We start from the raw sequence: 19,467 nt of genomic DNA, 5'->3' as shown, positions 1-19,467 counted from the left end.
TCGAGTCTAGCAGAGGTGTCATTTAAGGAGAGGCGGATGGAGAATGGATAGTCCAGGAGGGAGACAATGAGGATCGCTTGTGGCCTCAAGGCACCCCTATAACCAGAATATATAGTTTGACCCCTGGATGCTCCTCTTACTAGTAGTTCATCTCACTCACACTATCCTTTAAAATGAAGCCTTGGGAACTATGAAAGAACCTTTTCCAGAACCTATGCAAAAAAGTTGATCCATGTAGTGATGGGCTAGGGTTATGGGATTGGCATATGCACATGAGATTTATGAATGCCCGGAGAATGTGGACCTGGTGTATAGCCCAGTGACCTCAACCCAGCATTCTGTGTTGATCTATATGGGAAAAGGATCTGCAAAAGTACAGATGTGTGTATATGAATAACTAAATCACATTCTTGTACAGCAGAAATAATCACAACATTGTATGTCAACTCTACTTCCAGAAAACTTAAAGAAATGAAAAAAAAATAGGAGTTCCCATCATGGTGCAGAGGAAATGAATCCACCTATGAACCATGAGGTTGCAGGTTTGTTCCATGACCTCACTCAGTGGGTAAGGATCTGGCATTGACGTGAGCTGTGGTGTAGGTTGCAGATGCTGCTTGGATCCCACATTTCTGTTGCTGTGGTGTAGGCTGGCAGCTGTAGCTCCAATTAGACCCTTAGCCCGGGAGACTCCATATGCCACTGATTTGGCCCTAAAAATTCAAAAGACCAAAACACAAAAAAATAAAAAATATAAAATTGAACCATGGAAACTATAAAAGGGCCGTCTCCAGAATCTATACCAAAATGTTGATCCAAGTAACAGAACATAAACCAAAAGAAACAAGTGGGACTATGACCAATAAAAAGCTTTTGCACAATAAAGGAAATCAACAACAAAATAAAAAGACAACCTGCTGAATGGGATAACGTTTTTGCAAGTCATTTATCTGGTATGGGGTTTATATTCCAAACATATGAAATATTCATACCAATAAATATTACGATAAAGAACTATCCAACTAAAAAAGGGCAGAGGATTTTTGCAGACATTTTCCCAAGGAAGACATACAGCTGACCAACAGGTAATTCCAAATGTGCTCAACATCACTATTCGGCAGAGAAGAGCAAATCACAACCACAAAGATATCACCTCATACCTGTTAGAATGGCCAGTATCAAAATACAGGGACTGGTGTTTCCTGGTAGCCCAGAGGTTAAGGATCTGGCATTGCCACTGCTGTGATAAGGGTTCAATTGCTGGTCTGGGAACTTCCTCTTGCCCAGGACATTGCCCCCACACCCCCAAAATTCAGGGCTTATCAAATGTTGGTGAGGGTGTGGAAGAAAGGGAAGCCTTGTGCACTGCTCCTTGGAATGTCAGTTGTTGCAGCCACTGTGGAGAACAGGATGGAGGACCTCCCAAAAGTAAAACTAGAACGACCACACAGTTCAGCAATTCTACTGCTGGGTATTTATATGAAAGAAAGAGAAAAACTACTTCAAAAAGATATCTGCTTCCCCATGTTCATTGCAGCATTGATTATAATAGCCAAGACTTGGAAACACCTGTGTTTACTGATGGATAAATGGGCAAAGAAAATTTGGCATATATATTTATATGTATAATTCCCTAACATATTATAAATCCACATTGTATATACATCTATATATATAATTCCTTATATATTATAAATCCTCATTGTATATACATACATAAATCAGCTGGGAGAAGGAAGCAAATCCTGCCATTTGTGACAACAGGAATGAATCTTGAGGGTATTATGCTAAGCGAAGTACGTTAGAGACAGAAAAGTACCATATGACCTCATTTTATGTGGAATGAAACAAAAATCTCATCAATATGGGAAGCAGATTGGTGGTCGCCAGAGGCAAGGTGTGGAGGGTGGGTTACATGTGTAAAAGTGGTCAATATGACCAAATGCCCAGTTTACGAAGTAATGTCCACCTGAGGGACTATGGCTCATAATACTGTTTTGTATATATAAAAGTTAGTGAAACAGTAGATCTGAAGAAAACCTCATCATAAAAATCCAATTTTTAGCCATGTATGTTTATGGAAGTAACTAGACATGCTGTGATGGTCACCATTTTAATTGAAGTGTAATTGGTATAGAGTATTATTTTATAATAACAACATATTTCAACACAGTGATTCAATATTTTTTGTAGAGTATACTTCATTTAAAGTTATGACTTCCTTGGAGTACCTGCTGTGGTGCCGTGGGTTAAGAATCTGACTGGAGTGGCTGGGGTCCCTGTAGAAGCGTGGGTTCAATCCCTGGCCTGGTGCAGTGGGTTAAAGGATCTGGCTTTGTGCCATCAGAGGTCACAGCTGCAGCTGGAATTCCACCCCTGGCCTGTGAATTTCCACAGGCCATGGGTGTGGCCATTAAAAAATAATAACAAAGTTATTATCACCTTGGAACTTGTATGAGGGGAGAGGGTCTGATGATTGAATCAATCACCCATGGTCAAAGATGTCATTAATTCTGCCCATGTAATGATGTCTCCATAACAATCCAGGACAGGGCTCAGAAAGCTTCCAGGTTGGTGAACCTGCAGACATATGGGGGAAGGATGGTGCTGGGAGAGGGCGTGGCAGCTCCTTCTCTGTTCCTTGCCTGATGCATTGTGTTTATGTTTTATCCTGATAGATATGCTTTTGTACTAAACTGGCAATCTAGGAAAAAGTTATTGTATTAACCTATTTGGGAAAAGAACCCCCCAAAGAATGGGTTTATATGTCCATGGAACAACAGACTCCTTTGATGTACACCTGAAATTATCACAACATTGTAAGGAAACCATACGCCACTAAAATTTTTGAAAAGTGACACAACATTGGGCATGTTGTTTGTGCTATGTGAAATATCCTTGTAGATTATTTGATTTTACTTATTCTTTTGTTGATGGGCCCCTGGCTTGTGGAAGTTCCTGGGCCAGGTACCAAAACTACAGCGCAGCTGTAATCAGAGCCACAGCAGTGACAACGTTGGCTCCTTAACCTGATGAGTCATGAGAGAACTCCTGAATTGTTTTATACATAGTAGTTGATGAGTCTAAATCCCCCACCCTTACCTCACCCTTCCTGCCTTTCCTCTCCGCAATGGTTTGATGTTTGTATCTGTGAGTTTGTTTCCTTTATGTTGTATTTATTCATGTACTTTTTAGATTCCCCATGGAAGTGATAACATACAGTATTTGTCATTCTTTATCTATCTTATTCACCAGGATTAATAACCTCTAGGTCCACTCATATTGTAGCAAAGAGGTAGAACTTCCTTGATTTTTTTTGGCTGAGTAGTATTTCATTATATTTATATACCTTCCATTATATACACATATATAGAAATCCCTTTGACATGTACACCTATATTGAATGCCTTTTATACCTGAAACAAATATAATGTTATAAGACGATTGTATCTGACTTTAAAATAAAGTTGACCCAAAGGCCCCATAGCTCAGACTACAGTAAATGCTGTACTTTGTTGTCTGTATTCTGCCTCAGACTATCATCCAGGTACAGACAGTGCAGCCCTATGATAGCTCATCCATCCTTTAGCTGTCTTTGTGAACTCTCCTCAGCTAACGGAAGCTGCCTCTCCCAGGGTTGCAGCACTCAGATCTCTTGCTGTGGGAGCACAACTGACCCATAGCCATCTGGATCCACCACTGTGTTTTCACTAACATTGGTCCTGGCAGCTCCCAGCCATTGACTGGGCACAGCAGAGTACCAGTGCCTGCACACTGCCATGATCACAAAATGACATTGATGTCAAGGGTCAGTCACACCTGCCCAGAGGGTGACTCCTCTTCTTGGCATAAAGGACCTGAAGTCCCAGGCAGTAGCATAGCTTCAAGTTCAATGGGCCTTTTCCACTGTCTCTGAAAGTATGTCCCCTTCACAGAGTCAAGTCCTCTAAACTTGCAGAGGCCAGAGTAGTAGAGACAAGAGCACAGATGCCAAATTGTATGTGATGGTAAATGGGCCTGCTTCTCTTCTGAACCCTTGATATATGGATCCATGCATTCTATAAATTGGGAGAATGTCACATCATGATTGTCCTTGATTTAGAAGGAATACTGCATCCTACAAATTATGGATCCAGAATAGCGTATGCATTCCAATGCCTGCACCAGATATAATTATTCTCTTTTAAATGAAATGTCATCCTTAATCATCTATTGATTTTTTTACACTCCCTTATTTTATTTATTTTATTTTATTTATTTTTATTTATTTGGCTGTCCTGTGACATTTGGAGTTCCAGGGCCAGGGATCAGATCTGAGCTGCTGTTGCAAGCTGTGCTGCAGCTCAACCCAGTATACTGGGCTGGGGCTTGTGCCACAGCAGGGATCTCCTCTTCCTTAGTTTTATTCCTTTCAACCCAGACCTTACTCTCTCTTTCATTTCCCAGACAACCTTTTTTTTCTTTTTGTCTTTTTTCCTTTTCTAGGTCCTCTCCTGCAGCATATGGAGGTTCCCAGGCCAGGGGTTGAATTGGAGCTATTGCTGCAGGCCTATGCCAAAGCCACAGCAATGAGGGATCCAAGCCATGTCTGCAACCTACACCACAGCTCAGGGCAATGTCAGATCCTTAACGCACTGAACGAGAACAGGGATCAAACCCAGACTCTCATGGTTCCTACACGGATTGGTTAAACACTGAGCCATGATGAGAAGTCCCCCAGGCAACCTTTTTATGTAGTTTACACTTGCCAGCTAGATTTCCTTAATAACTCTTCAATCCACTCTACCTGGGGTTATTTAGAGCCCTGTCAAATATCAACAAATGCTTCCATGGTACCAGCCAATATGAAGGAATATTGTTCAGTACACTTTTTTGGGGGGGCATCACCTGGGGCACACGGAAATTCCTGGGCCAGGCTTGGAACCCACCCCACAGCAGTGACCCAAGCTACAGCAGCCACAACACCAGAACCTTAACCCACTGCTCAATAAGAGAACTCCTTTTCCTCCTCCTTGTGAAGGTCCTTTGAAGAAAATGAAACTATTAACCACTGTGCTGTTCTTCAGAAAGGACCTCTTGGCCTCCATGACATTGTGGATACAAGCAATTCATGAAATCTCCAAAGAGTTTTCAAGGGCAGAGCATCCCAGAGAGGTGGTTCTTGGGTCTGGTACATGTAGAAATTAAATGTTCTCTGGGGGACACCTTGTCATTTAAAGCCAAACCAAAGAAAGAAGAGTTTCTTCTGGAGGAAGGAAATTCATCTCTCTCCAAGGCTGCTGGCTGAAAATTGTCCATTTTGGCTGAAAAACTTCCACTCTCTCATGTCTGTGCCCCAAAGGAGTGGCATTGTTTGTAGGATGGAAAGACAATGGAAAAGTTTATTTAATGAGCACCTCTGGGAATCCACCCCTTGAGATGCTGGCAACTTGAGACATGTGCCCAATGCCCCTTTCCTATAATTCTCTGAGCCCAGCCAAGTGCAAACAGAACTGGGCTTCCCAAGGACAGTCCCCGGAAAACAGAAGGCTGTAGGGATAACTTTTGGAAAGAAGGTTCCAGGAAGGGTTGGGGTAGTAAGAAAGAAAAGAGGGGAGAAAAGGGGAGCTGGGCTTATCCTCTAGAACAGTGATATGTGAAGTCCCATATTCATTTATTCCATGACAGTGAAGTCCCTGTACTTTGAAGGTGCTTTAGTTTCTGTGGAAACAAGTCTTTTCCAGCTCTTGCGTTTTTTTTTTCTCTTTCTTCATGGAATCTAGAGCTTCTCTCCAATAATTTTTCTCCTGGGTCTACACCCCTGCCCTACTCCTCCACAATCACAGGCTCCTGTTGGATTGCCTGTGTCCAATCATTTATTCATCAAGTAGTCAGTGGAGATTGAATATGCACAAGGTATGGTTGGATTTATTACTCATGTGATTGGATTATTCCACTCAGCTGGTTGGTTTGTTTTGGTCACACTCGTGACATGGAGAAGTTCGTAGGCTGAGGATGGCACCTGAGCCACAGCAGTAACCAAAGCCACAACAGTGACAAAGGCAGATCTTTTACCTTCCAAGCCATCAGGGAACTCCTGTTGTATTCTGCACCTAGTGTGCAGTACTGTTAGCACTTAATGGTTTTGTATTGATTGCTGTTGTCTCACTTGAGTGTCCACAATATCAGCTACAGTTAATGTAACTCTTTCTGATACTCTGTATTCACACAGTCCCTGTTCTCATTGAACCAGTCTCCTTAAATATTCTGGAGACTATTGACATATTGATGTTAGACTAATCTGCCTTACCCTGTTCATAAATTTACTGCACATATTTTAAGCATGTGGTATGCAATATCCGGCTGGACATAGCTGTTATCAAAGCATTTTGTATTAGGTTAAGAAATTGTCCTTGGTTTCCTGCCTTAGTGAGAGGCTCTGTCCTGGCTCTCAAGGGTCAGTACTGCCACTTACGTTTCCTCAAATGCAGTTTCCAGTGTGATTTCAGCTATGTTTTCTCTTCATCCACCTATTTTGGTGATGAATTCTGTGAAGGTCCTAGTACTGAGCCAGCTCTTCATTCTTAGACTAGGTATTACTTGTATAGGATATATAATTTTCCTAAAAGAGATTTGAATGCATTTTATATAATATGAATACTCAATTTTGTTTCAGTGTTCAAGCATGTGATGACCTTGAAATTTTCCTTTTTGTGTTATTATTTATCCCTTTGGTTCCAATCTTTTTTTGCTTTTTGTATGCACTTGAGGCCTACAGAAGATGATGGGCCAGGTATTGAACCCACACCACAGCTTCACCCCAAGCCATGGAAGTGACAATACTGGATCCTCAAACCACTGAGCCACATGGGAACTCCTGGTCTCAGCCTTTATTACATGTCTATCATTTGCAGGAATTGAGCACCTGCTATGTGCCAGGCAGCCTGTAAGTCCCTGGAAAGATCCTGGTGAGCAAAGCCAGTCACAACGTCTGACCCACAAATAAATACAGAATTACCAACATGAGAGAACATCAAGAATAGCACAGGAAGGAGTTCCTTATGGCATAGGAGGTTAAGGATCTGGTCACTGCTGTGACACGTGTTTGATCCCTGACCCTAGAACTTCCACATGAAGAGAGTGCATCCAAAAAGTGATAGAACAAGAATATATTTTTTTCAAAAGTTCATTCCACCCACACCACTCCCAGTGGGACAAGAATAAAATGTTAAAGAAAAAGAATAGTACAGGAAGCTCCACTTGTGGACTTCACCCTCTGTCCTCCTGACCCTCACCCTCTGTTCTCCATCTCACTGGCTTCTCAACTACCTTCAACAACCTGCCCTTACCAAGCTCACCAACCCACAGGGCAAGTGTGAACTCTGTTCTCTCAGCCCAACATGCTTGTCCTTCCCCTATCTCCTCTGATTTACAATCACCCATCTTCCCTCTCACAGTTCAATATTCATATTTCAGAGAGCCCTCTCCCACACACCTCCCCAGAGCCAATTATCCCTCAATGGTTTTTCTTTCCTCATTTTTTCATTCTCTCAGCATTGCTAATGCCAAACATTTTTACTATGGAGAATGCATACATTTATTTTCATCTGAAATTGGCCTTTCAATTTTTAGGGTGGTTTGATCTATAGGAGCTTTGAATATTTTTTTTAATCAAAACTTTCTCTTATTTTGTAGTGAACTCCACTGATTTTTACTGCAGTACATTTCTACTTCTGAGCATGAACTAATGAGCTCAAATTCTCATACATTTTGATTTTATTTTTAAAGTTTTGTGATTTGTTTCCTCTTCTTATCTATGAGTTTATATGCTTTCCCTCCTCTTGGAAGAATGCACCTGTCAGCTGGTACCTGAAAGCAAGAGCCATAAGGATGGATCATCACTAAGTAGAAATGCTACACAGCAGTCCAGAGAGGTAACAGTCCTGTTGTGTTTGCAATTGGAATTCCATTTTGTTATGGTACTTCTGCCTTTTCTAGGGCCGCTCCCATGGCATGTGGAGGTTCCCAGTCTAGCGGTGGAGTTGGAGCTGTTGCTGCTGGACTACACCAGAGCAACAACAATGTGCGATCCAAGCCTTCTCTGTAACCTACACAGCAGCTCAGAGCAATGCCGGATCCTTAATCCACTGAGTAAAGCCAGGAATCAAACCCACAACCTCATGGTGGCTAGTCGGATTTGTTAACCGATGAGCCATTACGGGAACTCCTGGAATTCCATTTATGATGGCCATCCTTGTTCAAGGGGAATGTTGATCACTGATAGAGACTTCGTAAGACAAATTTATTTTTTTGAACAAGTTCTCATTGATGAAGTGTCTGCTGTATGTGTCAGAAGAATCACACTAGAAAAATTGTATCATCCCACTTAACTCACTCATTAGTCTTATAGTCTATGGAATGTTACCCCCACAGTAGAGATGAGGCATCTGCCCTGAGAAAGATTAAATAACTTTGTCTTGAGGTCACACAGATGGAAGCTGGTGGACCAAAATTCTATTCAAGGAAGACTGACTCAAGATCCCATTTTCTTGTTTTACTTTCTGAACCCGTGCAACAGCATTGATAATGATGAATACTTAACTGCTGGGCTATCAGAGAACTTCTAAGATCACATGTTCTAAACAGCAATTCTGTACTATACAGTGGGAGATTTATGTATCAACAATAATTATCTTAAAAATGGATGAATAATGATACTAATAATAGCTATCATATATTGAGATCTCACCATGTACAAAGGCATGTTCAGACCTCACAAAGGATGTAATGAGAGGACCCACAATGAGCAATGAGATCCTGCTGTTAAGCACTGAGAACTATGTCTGATCACTTATGATGGGGCTGGATAATGAGAGAAAAATGAATCTATACATGTATGAGTAACTTGGTCACTATGCTGTACAGTAGGAAGAAAAGGTATTGGGGCAATGCCAATAATAAAAAATATCAGTTTTAGAATTAAAAAAAGGTAAGTGAGAGTTAACTGTGACATCAAATCAGATCATAGACTTGAGGTTGTTGGAAGTGAAAATCCATGACTTAATCACCACGAAAAGACTTCTTTGAACAAGGGATATGTGGAGATTATTGAAGAAAAGGACTCAAATGTCTTCAATCATTTTGGAGGGGTGTTATCTGAGAAGAAATTGGTTTATGTTTATCAATTTGAACAGGAGAATTTGTACCTGTTGCGTGGGTGATAAAAAGAGAGAGAGTGATTTCTTCTTAATTAATGTCTGAATAATTACACACATTTAAAATGGAAATGGGCTACCCCTTGAATGAGAGAATCACTGGTAATGGAGGGACAAAGAGGGGGTGCAGGATGTCCATGAAAAGGTGGAACAAAAGGTGGTGGCTACCTCAGGTGCCAGTTGGCTGTTCACTGAAAGTTGCTTTTGCCTCCTTCCCCAGCAGGCACACCAGCTACATGGAAGCAGGAAACCACACAGGAGTATCAAAACTGTTCCTCCTCCTGGGTCTCTCAGATGACCCTGAACTGCAGCCCTTAGTCTTTGGGCTCTTCTTATCCATGTACCTGGTCTCCCTGCTTGGGAACCTGCTCATCATCCTGGCTGTCAGTTCAGACTCCCGCCTCCACACCCCCATGTACTTCTTCCTCTCCAACCTGTCTTTTGTTGACATCTGTTTCGTCTCTACCACTGTCCCAAAGATGCTAGTGAACATCCAGGCACACACCAAAGACATCTCCTACATAGGATGCCTCACCCAGGTGTATTTTTTTGTCGTTTTTGCTGGAATGGACAATTTCCTCCTGGCCGTGATGGCTTATGACCGGTTTGTGGCCATCTGCCACCCCTTGCACTACATGGTCATCATGAATGCCCGCCTCTGTGTCCTCCTGGTTCTGATGTGTTGGTTTGTCTTTTTCTGTGTTGCTCTTGTTCATCTTCTACTGTTGATGCAGCTGACATTCTGTGTAGGCACTGAAATCCCACATTTCTCCTGTGAACTGGATCAGATTCTCAAGGTGGCCTGCTCAGACACCTTCATCAATGAGGTCTGTATGTATGTGGCCACTGCCCTGCTGTGTATGCTTCCTCTCACTGGGATCCTCTTTTCTTACTCTCAGATTGTCTCCTCCTTAATGAAAATGGCATCCACTGAGGGCAAGTACAAAGCCTTTTCCACCTGTGGGTCTCACCTCTCTGTGGTCTCCTTGTTCTATGGGACGAGTCTAGGGGTCTACCTCACTTCTGCTGTTACCCATTCTCCCCATAGAATCTCCATTGCCTCAGTGATGTACACCGTGGTCTCTCCCATGCTGAACCCTTTCATATACAGCCTGAGGAACAAGGATGTGAAGGGGGCCTTGGGAAGGCTCCTCAGCTGAGTCCCTTGCTAGTGATGGGCCACTGGCCTCAGAACTAAGTGAACATGGTGGGCTCAAAAGACAAATGATACAAAGTTCAATATCTTGTTTCTTTTCTCCCCTCAAAACCTGCTTGACTTCTTTTTGTAAAGCATGTGTGACTTAACATGTCTTTGTTTTTGGATTGGTGTTTCTCAAACAGCCCTCTCAGCAATTCCCTTTTGACATTTCTCCTTTATATCTTGTCCATATATTCCATGTTTCTTCAGCATTTTGCAGTCATTCTCATGGACTGATTGACTGAGTGTGTTTTCTTCCCTGTGTTCACTTCTCCTCTCTCCCACCCATGTTCCTTGCTCCTTCATATAAAGTGCTTGAAGATGCAACCTTGGTTCAGTATCAGCTTCTGAGAGAATCAAAACTATTACATGCAAGCTGTTCCTGTCTTGGCCAGAGGGTTAAGACCCAAGGACGAGGGTTCCATCCCTGCCTTGATCAGTGTGATAAGGATGCTGCATTGTGTGAGCTGTGGTTTAAGTCACAGATGCAGTTCAGATCTGGCATTGCTGTGACTGTGGTGTAGGCTGGCAGTTGCATCTCTGATTTCACCCGTATACTGGAAACTTCCATAAGCCATGGGTGTGGTCCAAAAAAGCCAAAAAAAAAAAAAAAAGAGTGGGAATATAGTTTTGAGTGCCAGCTTGTTCAGTTGATTGATAGCTATATATTGTGTAAGAAAACTCTCAAACACTGCTTCATTGTCTTTTTTGGGCTTCCTGTGTATACAGAATATCCCCAGCTAGGGATTGAAATAGAGATGTAGCTGCCAGAGTACACTGCAGCCACAACAAAGGTGGGATCCAGGAGGCCTCTGTGACCTACACCTCATCTCACAGCAATGCCATATCATGAAAACACTAAGTGAGGCCAGGGATCAAACACACATCCTCATGGATCCTATTTGGGTCCATGAATGCTGTGCCATGATGGGAAATCCACACTGCTTCATTCTTTGCCTTCCTTCTTCCTCTTCCTCTTTCCTTTTCTTGTTTCATTGGACATTTATTTCCCATCAGGGCAGTATTCAGATGCACACCAAGTTTCTGACATCTAATAATGGATATAATAGATGAATAAAACATTTTGTTACATGGATGATTTTAGGCGAGGGAACGTTCTGGAGGTGCCACTAGGAGTGGTAGTTACACACGTGTGGAATGTATTCAGAAAGTAATTCAACTTGTGAGAAGACTATTGATAGAATTGAGTCTGCAGTGAAAGATGGGTGGCAGAATCTGTCAACATTTCCCCTACTTCCCCTGGGATCCCTTCCCCATGTCCATTGCAATCTGGCCTGACTGCCCCTGTCAGTACCAGGTGGAACCGACCTTTTGCATGCTTGATGGCAGACCTGACTGTGAATTATGCCCCACCAGGGACAGCTCTTGATGGAGAGTCATGGGGGATACCATCTTCTTCACCCTTTGGTCGTGTGTTAATTCTGACCTTTGGATGTTGTGCCATTTCCTAGAATTTCCCTACAGGATGAAAACTCTGCTCACTCGTGTGGGGGATGACTTAAGTTAAGCTTGATTGGATGTACTCTCTTCCCTGTATCACTTCTCCTCACTCTAACCCATGTTTCATGGTCCTTACTCCTTCCAATAAAGTGCTTACACGTGAATCCTTGGCTGGGCATCTGCTTCTGTTGAACCAAAGCTAAGACAGGTGATAAAGACCATGAAGAGAAAATGATACCATGAATGATACCAAGGACTTCTGGGGCAAAACCAAGCAGACACAGAAACAAACAAGTATTGGGTATATACAAAGATCTCCAAATTCCTGCAAAATCATAACTTGTTAGGTAGGAATAACATATTCAGTGTGGCTTTAACTCAACTTGATTCCACTAAGTTTAATCCATAATGTATTTATCATCTGCTTCATACAAACACAACTGGGGACTAAAGAGGTAAATGTGATTGCAGTAAACAGTGGCCACCATAAAAATACTGGTGTGTCATAAAGAATGTTGATAACAAAGATACAGGTTTTCAATACTCCTTGGATAATTCTAGAAAAAGACTTTTTAAAATTTATTAATAGATTTCTTGAGGGATAATTTATATACCATGAAGTTCAGCCATTGAGATGATAAATTCTATTGTTTTGGTTAGTGTAGCATTGTTCAATGATCATTATAGGTCGTTCTAGAACATTTCTATCACCCTAGAGCGTTCCTTTTTGCTCATTCACAGTTAATATCTGTAACATACCACGTGATATCACTTATGTGGAATCTAAAATAATAGTAGAGTAGTTCTCTTGTGGCACAGCAGGTTGAGGATCTCACATTGTCACTGTAGCGGCTTGGGTCACTGCTGTGGTGTATGATCATTCCATGGCCCATGAACTTCTACAGGCCATGGGCACAGCCCTGCCCTGCCCCGAACGTATTTACAAAACAGAAAACATTGTGTAGATTTTCCTTTGCCCTTCCCAAACCCCCAATCCATCCCTCCTTTCTCATCCTTCCCCTTTGGTAACCATACCTTTGTTTTCAAGGTCTGTGCTTCTGTCTCTGTTTTGTAAATAAATTCACTTATATAATTTTTTAAATTCAAACTATATGATAGCATACAGTATTTGTTTTTCTCTGTCTGAGTCCCTTCACTTAGTATGATAATTTCTAGGTGCTGATTTTTTAATTAAAGTATAGTTGATTTAGAATTTTTTCAATTTCTGGTACACAGCACATTGATCCAGTCATATACATATATATATTCTTTTTCTCCTATGTTCTTCCATCATGTTCTACCCAAAGAGAGTTCATATAGTTCCCTGTGCTATACAGTAGGACCTCAATGCTTATCCATTTCAAGGGTAACAGTTTGTATCTACCAGCCCCAAACTCCCCATCCATCACACTCCTGCCCCCTTTCCCCTTGGTAATCACAATCTATTCTCTATGTCTGTGAGTCTGTTTCTGTTTTTCAACACAACACATTTCCACTCAAGAGCAGTTATGGGAGTTCTCTGGTGCCTCAAAAAATTAAGGATCCAGTCTTGTCACTTTTGTGGTTTGGGTCACGGCAGTGGAACTAGTTTGATCACTGGCCCAAGAACTTCTGCATTCCAGGAGTGTCACCAAATAATTAAAAAAAGATATGAAAAGGAAAAAGCATGTATACATGAGCTCACACCCACAGACATGCTTTGCATTTTATCTTAAAGGCTTTGCCATCTTGTTTCCCCTTCTTCTCTGTGTGGCCCACATACTTCCTCACAAGGGACATCCTACTTTTCCCTCTTCTGGAGGATTCCACCAGGCAGGCAACATCTGAACGAGGGAGCCATAGTGATCAGCATTAATACCATCCACTTATCTGTGACAACTTCCTTGCTGGGTGTGTTTCCCCTCACTGGAATCTTTTTCTCTTACTTTCAAATTGTCTCCTCTTTAGTGAGAATGTCCTCTATGAGGGAAAATAGAAAGTCTTCTCCACCTGTGGGCCTCCCCGCTCTGTGGTCTCCTGGTACAATGGGACAAGCCTGGCAGTCTACCTCAGTTGTGATGTGATCCATTCTCCCCAGAGAAGCTCCATGGCCTTCATCTCTGTTGAGGAGCCCCTTGTGCGTGATGGGCCACTGGCCTCAGAACTAAGTGGCATTGTGATGCCCAAGGGAGAATGTTGTGCATTTAAACGTCCTGAGTCTTTTGTGATACTAAAGGACAGGCTTCAGTTCTTGTCTTCGCAAAGCACTGATGCCTTTCCTTTTAATGTTTTTCTATTAGTTTGTCCTCAACGATCTCCTCAGTAATTCCTATTTAATTTTCTTTCTTATTTGCAAACCATAAAGGTCTATCTGGGGCAATATTTTTTTACAGCCATTCCATTAATTCTCAACACCATATTTGCAGCAGTTATATCAAGTGTGGCATGATTTTCCCGCAAATACCCTCTCAAATGTTGACGTTATTCACCTTAGTTTGGGTGTGTGTTTAACTCTGGATGAGATGGAATGAAAATCATACTACAGTCATAAACAAACACATCAAATATGAAGACTGTTCAGATCCCTCTGTGGAGCAGTGGGTTAAGAATCCAACTTCAGCAGCTCGGGTTGCTGCAGAGGCATGGGTTTGACCCTCAGCCTGGTGCAGTGGGTTATGGATCTGGCTTGCTACAGTTCCCTGGTCTGGGAACATCCATATGCTGTGGGTGCACCCCCCCCCAAAAAAAAAAGAAAGAAAGAAAAGAGAGAGATAGAGAGAGAATGTTCTTCTTGTTTTATGTGTATGATATGGTATCTTGACAAAAATTTTTTTTAATTTTTTCTTTTCGGGGCTGTACTTGTGGCATATGGAAGTTCACAGTCCAGGGGTTGAATTGGAGCTGCAACTGCTGGCCTATGACACAGCCACAGCAAAGCCCGATCCAAGCACCATCTGCGACCTATGCTGAAGCTTGCAGCAATGTTGGTTTCTTAACCCACTTAAGGAGGCTGAGGATTGAATCCCCATCCTTATGGATACTAGTCAGTTTTCTTACCTGGTGAGCCCCAATTGGTACTCCTGACAACATTTTAAAAAAGTATTTTCTCTACATTTTTCAAAAAGATTGAGATTGGGATGGACTCTAGGCAGGAACTCTGACATTCAGCCCACATTCCTAAGTTTGTCATCATACTTCTCCTGACAAAGCATTAGCTTTATCTTTTCAGACTGGCCACCCCCACATGGGAAGAGACATGGAAGCCAGCAGCCGTCACTGCTCCCACCTGGTAGCTTCACTACCAAAGAGCCACTGGATGTATTTTAGCTGTTGAGGTGTTTAACAAATCTCAGGAAAGGATTCTGATTGGTACAATCATGTGCTCTTTCCCCCTTGGAGCAGTCAACTGGGGTCAAGAGACAATGTGACTGGTAGCCTATTCAGAATCACATTCATTTATTCAGCTTATCAAACCTATTTTTACTGAGGATTTACTATGTGCCTGTGTTTGATTTAGACTCACCCACTGCGGGGTAAAGAGGATCAGGAGCCTGGAGAGGGCAATTTGTCCCAATAAAAAGGATGATCTTTTATACCTCACAGAGAAATTAACTTTATTTTATTTTTTCCTTTTTAGGTCTGTGACAATGGCATATGGAGATTCCCAGGTTAGGGGTGGAATTGGAGCTACCGCTGCCATCCAATGCCACAGCCACAGCACCACATTTGTGACATATACCACAGCTCAGGACAATGCCAGATCCTTAACCCACTGGGGAAGGCCAGGGATTGAGCCCACAACCTCATGGTTCTTTGTTGGATTATTTTCAACTATGCCATGACGGGAACTCCAAGAAAGTTACTTTTGTGAGGATAGTGAATGGCTTAGGTGAGTAGTATCTGGTGATAGAGTGCCCCAATCAGAGGGTAAGGTTAATACAAAGACCCTGAGGCGGGAGTTTGCCCTGGGTGTGGAGCAATGTGGGGGTGGAATGTAGCTGGATCAGAAAGTGAGGGGAGCACAAGAGAAGAGGTAGACATGTATTGGGCTGGTCACATGAGGCTTCACCTGTCACTGAAGGGGTTTTACTTTCATTTATTTTGAGTGACATGGGTAGTCATTGCAGAGACTTGAGCAGAAACATTACATGACCTACCTTAGCAGTGTTATTTTCTTTTTTTGGCTGGAATTGCTGCATGTGGGATTTCCCAGGCCAGGGGCTGAATCAGAGCAATAGTTGTGACTTATGCTGTAGCTGTAGCAAAGCTGGATCCTTAACCCACTGTGCCATAGCAGGACATCGTGCCTGGTTTTTAGAGATGATTCTGGGTGTTCCCATAATGGCGCAGTTGTGAACGAATCCAAGTAGGAATGATGAGGTTGCAGGTTCAGTCCATGGCATTGCTCAGTGAGTTAATGATCTGGCATTTCCGTGAGCCGTGGTGTAGTTTGCAGATATGGCTTGGATCCAGTGTTGCTGTGGCTCTGGCATAGGCTGGCTGCTGCAGCTCTGATTCAACCCCTAGCCTGGGAACCTCCGTATGCCCCGAGAGCGGCTTAATAAATAGCAAAAAAAAAAAAAAAAAAAAAAAAAAAAAAAAAAATAAAGAGATGATTCTGGCTTCCTGGTTCAATTCTAGGGTGCAAGGAAGTCTGTCAGTTGGGCTTTATTTTGAAGCCAGAGGAAGAGGATTCTTTATAAGTCAGCATATTGGTATGTGAGAAAGTGATGAGTCAAAATGTCTCCAGGGTTTGAGGCCTGAACAACTGAACTATTGGACTTTCATCTATTGAGACATTGACGGTGGTGGTTGTAGCACATTAGGAAAGAAAGAGGATATCAGAAGTCCAGGTATTGAAATGCCAAAAAGGAGATAGTCTAACTTGATGAATATTTATAGGGTTCCACTTAGTTGAATAACTGGATTCATCAAATTCATAGAGACAGAAAGGGGACTAGAGAGTCCTAGATTCTGGGGAGGGGGAGTGGGGCAGGGGTGTTAATGTTTCTTGTATGTGAATACATTTCAATCTAAAAAGGAACCAGGGACATATATACAATGGAATACAACTCATCCATAAAAAGGAGGAAATAATGTGTATTTGCAGCAGCATGGATCTGACTAGAGATTCTCATACTAAGTTAAGTCAGAAAGAGAAAGACAAATACTATATGACATCAGTTTTATATGGACTCTAAAATATGGTAAAAATGAATTTACCTGCAAAACAGAGACAGACTCACAGACCTAGAGAACAGACTTGGTTGCCAAGGGGAAGAGGGCAGGGAGTGTGATGACCAGGAGTTTGGGGTTAGTGGATGCAAATGATTACATTTAGAGCGGGTAAACCACTAGGTTCTATTGTATAGCACAGGGAATTATAACCAATCTCCTGGGACAGACCATGTGGAAAGTAATAAAATATATATATATATATATACACACACACACACACCGACATACACATATGTATGACTGGGTCACTTTGCTGTACAGCAGAAATTGGCCCATTATAAATCAACTATACCTTAATAAAAAATGTTAAATATCCAAAAATCTAAAAATACAAGGTGTAAAATTCACAAGGGGAGGGAGTGGGAGGGATCGGGAGCTTGGGCTTATCAGACACAATTTAGAATAGATTTACAAGGATATCCTGCTGAATAGCATTGAGAACTTTGTCTAGATACTCATGTTGCAACAGAAGAAAGGGTGGGGGAAAAATGTAATTGTAATGTATACATGTAAGGATAACCTGACCCCCTCGCTGTACAGTGGGAAAATAAAAAATAAAAAAAAAATTCACATGTCCACTTATTTAAAAAACAGCCACAATGTGAACATTTTTATCCATTTAGAATCAGCCTGCTTTGTGTAATCTGAAAATCTGCACTGGATGCTGTGACTTCTTGAAGAGACAGGGCCTGGTCCTATCAGGTTCAGTGGTTCAACCAGAAGGACCCCAAGCCTGGTCCTTGTGGTTGAAGCACTGTTCTGATGCAGTGACTTCCTGTGCTGTTGAAAGATGTCACCTGGATACATATGTCCCCTCCCTGTGCAGGAGTTCCTTTCTGCAGCCTGTTCAAAGACCTGCTATGAAGGGCTTCTGCCAGATGCTTTCCAGTCTAGGAATTACATGTCAAAAGTTATGCCTACCACTCCCTATGGTTTTATCTTTTTCATGGATCATCATCCCGATACCTTGAACCCCTACAGATCTTCACGTGATATGAGAATTAGATCTGTAGTCATTTCTTTCAGTTAGCTACTCTCAGCTAAATGGATAATAAAACTACTTTTATCTCTCTGAGAAGCCCAGATAGTTAAGGTTGGACGAGATCCCAAAGTGATGTCCCAGGGTCCCAGGGAGGCTGGAACAGTTCTCCCTCATGATGTCATGAAAGGATGAAGTTCATAACAGATGGCTCTGCAGATCTGAGAAAATGTTGGCCCGGTCATTGAGGTGTTCTGGAGCACAGACTCACCTTTGGAGGAGTCCCACCCCAGGTAGAATGAGCAGGTCCTGTGGTCCCAGGAAGAGCGTGGCTTCAAAAGCTCAGGCATTAACCTTATGCTATGTAAAATAAGTCACGTGTAGAATGACAAATACTGCCTGATATCCCTTATATGTGGAATCTAGAGAATACAACACTTTTAGTGACTCTAACTAAAAAGAAGCAGGCTCACAGATCCAGAGAACAAACTAGTGGTTACCAGTAGGGAGAGGGGAGTGGAGGGGTCAACAGCGGGGTATGGGGGGAAAAGGTACCAACTATTAAGTATAAAATAAGCTGTAGGAGTTCCCACTGTGGCACAGTGGGATTGTGGCATTGTTGCAGTGCTGGCACACAGGCTCGATGCTGGGTCTGGCGCAGTGGGTTAAGGATCTGACATTGCACAGCCGTGGTGTAGGTGGCAGCTGTGGCTTATATCTGATTCCTGGCCCTGGAACTCCATATGCTGTGGGGTGACCAAAAACCAAACCAAAACAAAACAGGCTATGAGGATCTACTGTATAACACAGGGAATATAGCTTATATTTCACAATAACTATAAATGGAATATAACCTTAAGAAAAAAGGAGGCTGCACTAGCTACACCAGAAGAAAATTCTGACAATTGGAGAAAACAAGAAACAAGCAAAGCAAAAAATGCTCAGGCAGATCCTGAGAGTGGTAACAGCTAAAGGCTGTCATGAACCAGATTTCTTGACCCTCAATGACAAGGCTTTTCTTGGAAAGAGATCCAGGAATCCTACCTCTTTAGTTGCCACATTTATTGTACTGGCTCTTCTAGAAGAATGACCAGTGTCAGACTTCATCATTTTTTATTGACTAAGTCTTTTATTTGTTTCTAAAAAGTATGACTAATTCTATCAGATAAAATCATATGGTGGTACAGGTAAGTTTTAATTTTTATTAATTGCTTCCTTTATTTTAGGTTCATTCTACATATTGGTAGTTTGATTTTTACTACGTTATTGATTTCCATGAGATCCCCAAATCTTCATAGCATATTACTTAAAATTATCTTGGCAGTTCCCTGTTGGCACAGTTAAGGATCTGGTGTTCTCACCACTGTGGCATGGGTTTAGTCCCTGGCCCAAGAACTTCCACAGCCAGAAAAAAAAAA

General features: G+C 42.1%; 1 protein-coding gene across 1 annotated transcript; it reads left to right on the top strand.

Moving 5' to 3' along the window:
• LOC100514628 (olfactory receptor 7D4-like) lies at nt 8,609-10,354 on the top strand. Its single transcript, XM_021085512.1, has 2 exons — nt 8,609-8,655; nt 9,415-10,354. Exon 2 carries the CDS (start codon nt 9,431-9,433, stop codon nt 10,352-10,354), a length of 924 nt encoding a protein of 307 aa, XP_020941171.1. The 5' UTR covers nt 8,609-8,655; nt 9,415-9,430.

The sequence above is a fragment of the Sus scrofa genome, chromosome 2, assembly GCF_000003025.6.
Source record: "Sus scrofa isolate TJ Tabasco breed Duroc chromosome 2, Sscrofa11.1, whole genome shotgun sequence".
NCBI classification, from domain to species: Eukaryota; Metazoa; Chordata; class Mammalia; order Artiodactyla; family Suidae; genus Sus; species Sus scrofa.
The sequence above is the reverse complement of the archived record's forward strand: the minus strand, read 5'-3'. Positions and strand labels throughout refer to the sequence as shown.

Excerpts from the sequence above, each read along its gene's own strand:
- LOC100514628 (XM_021085512.1), top strand. The coding sequence starts at position 9,431 with ATGGAAGCAGGAAACCACACAGGAGTATCAAAACTGTTCCTCCTCCTG.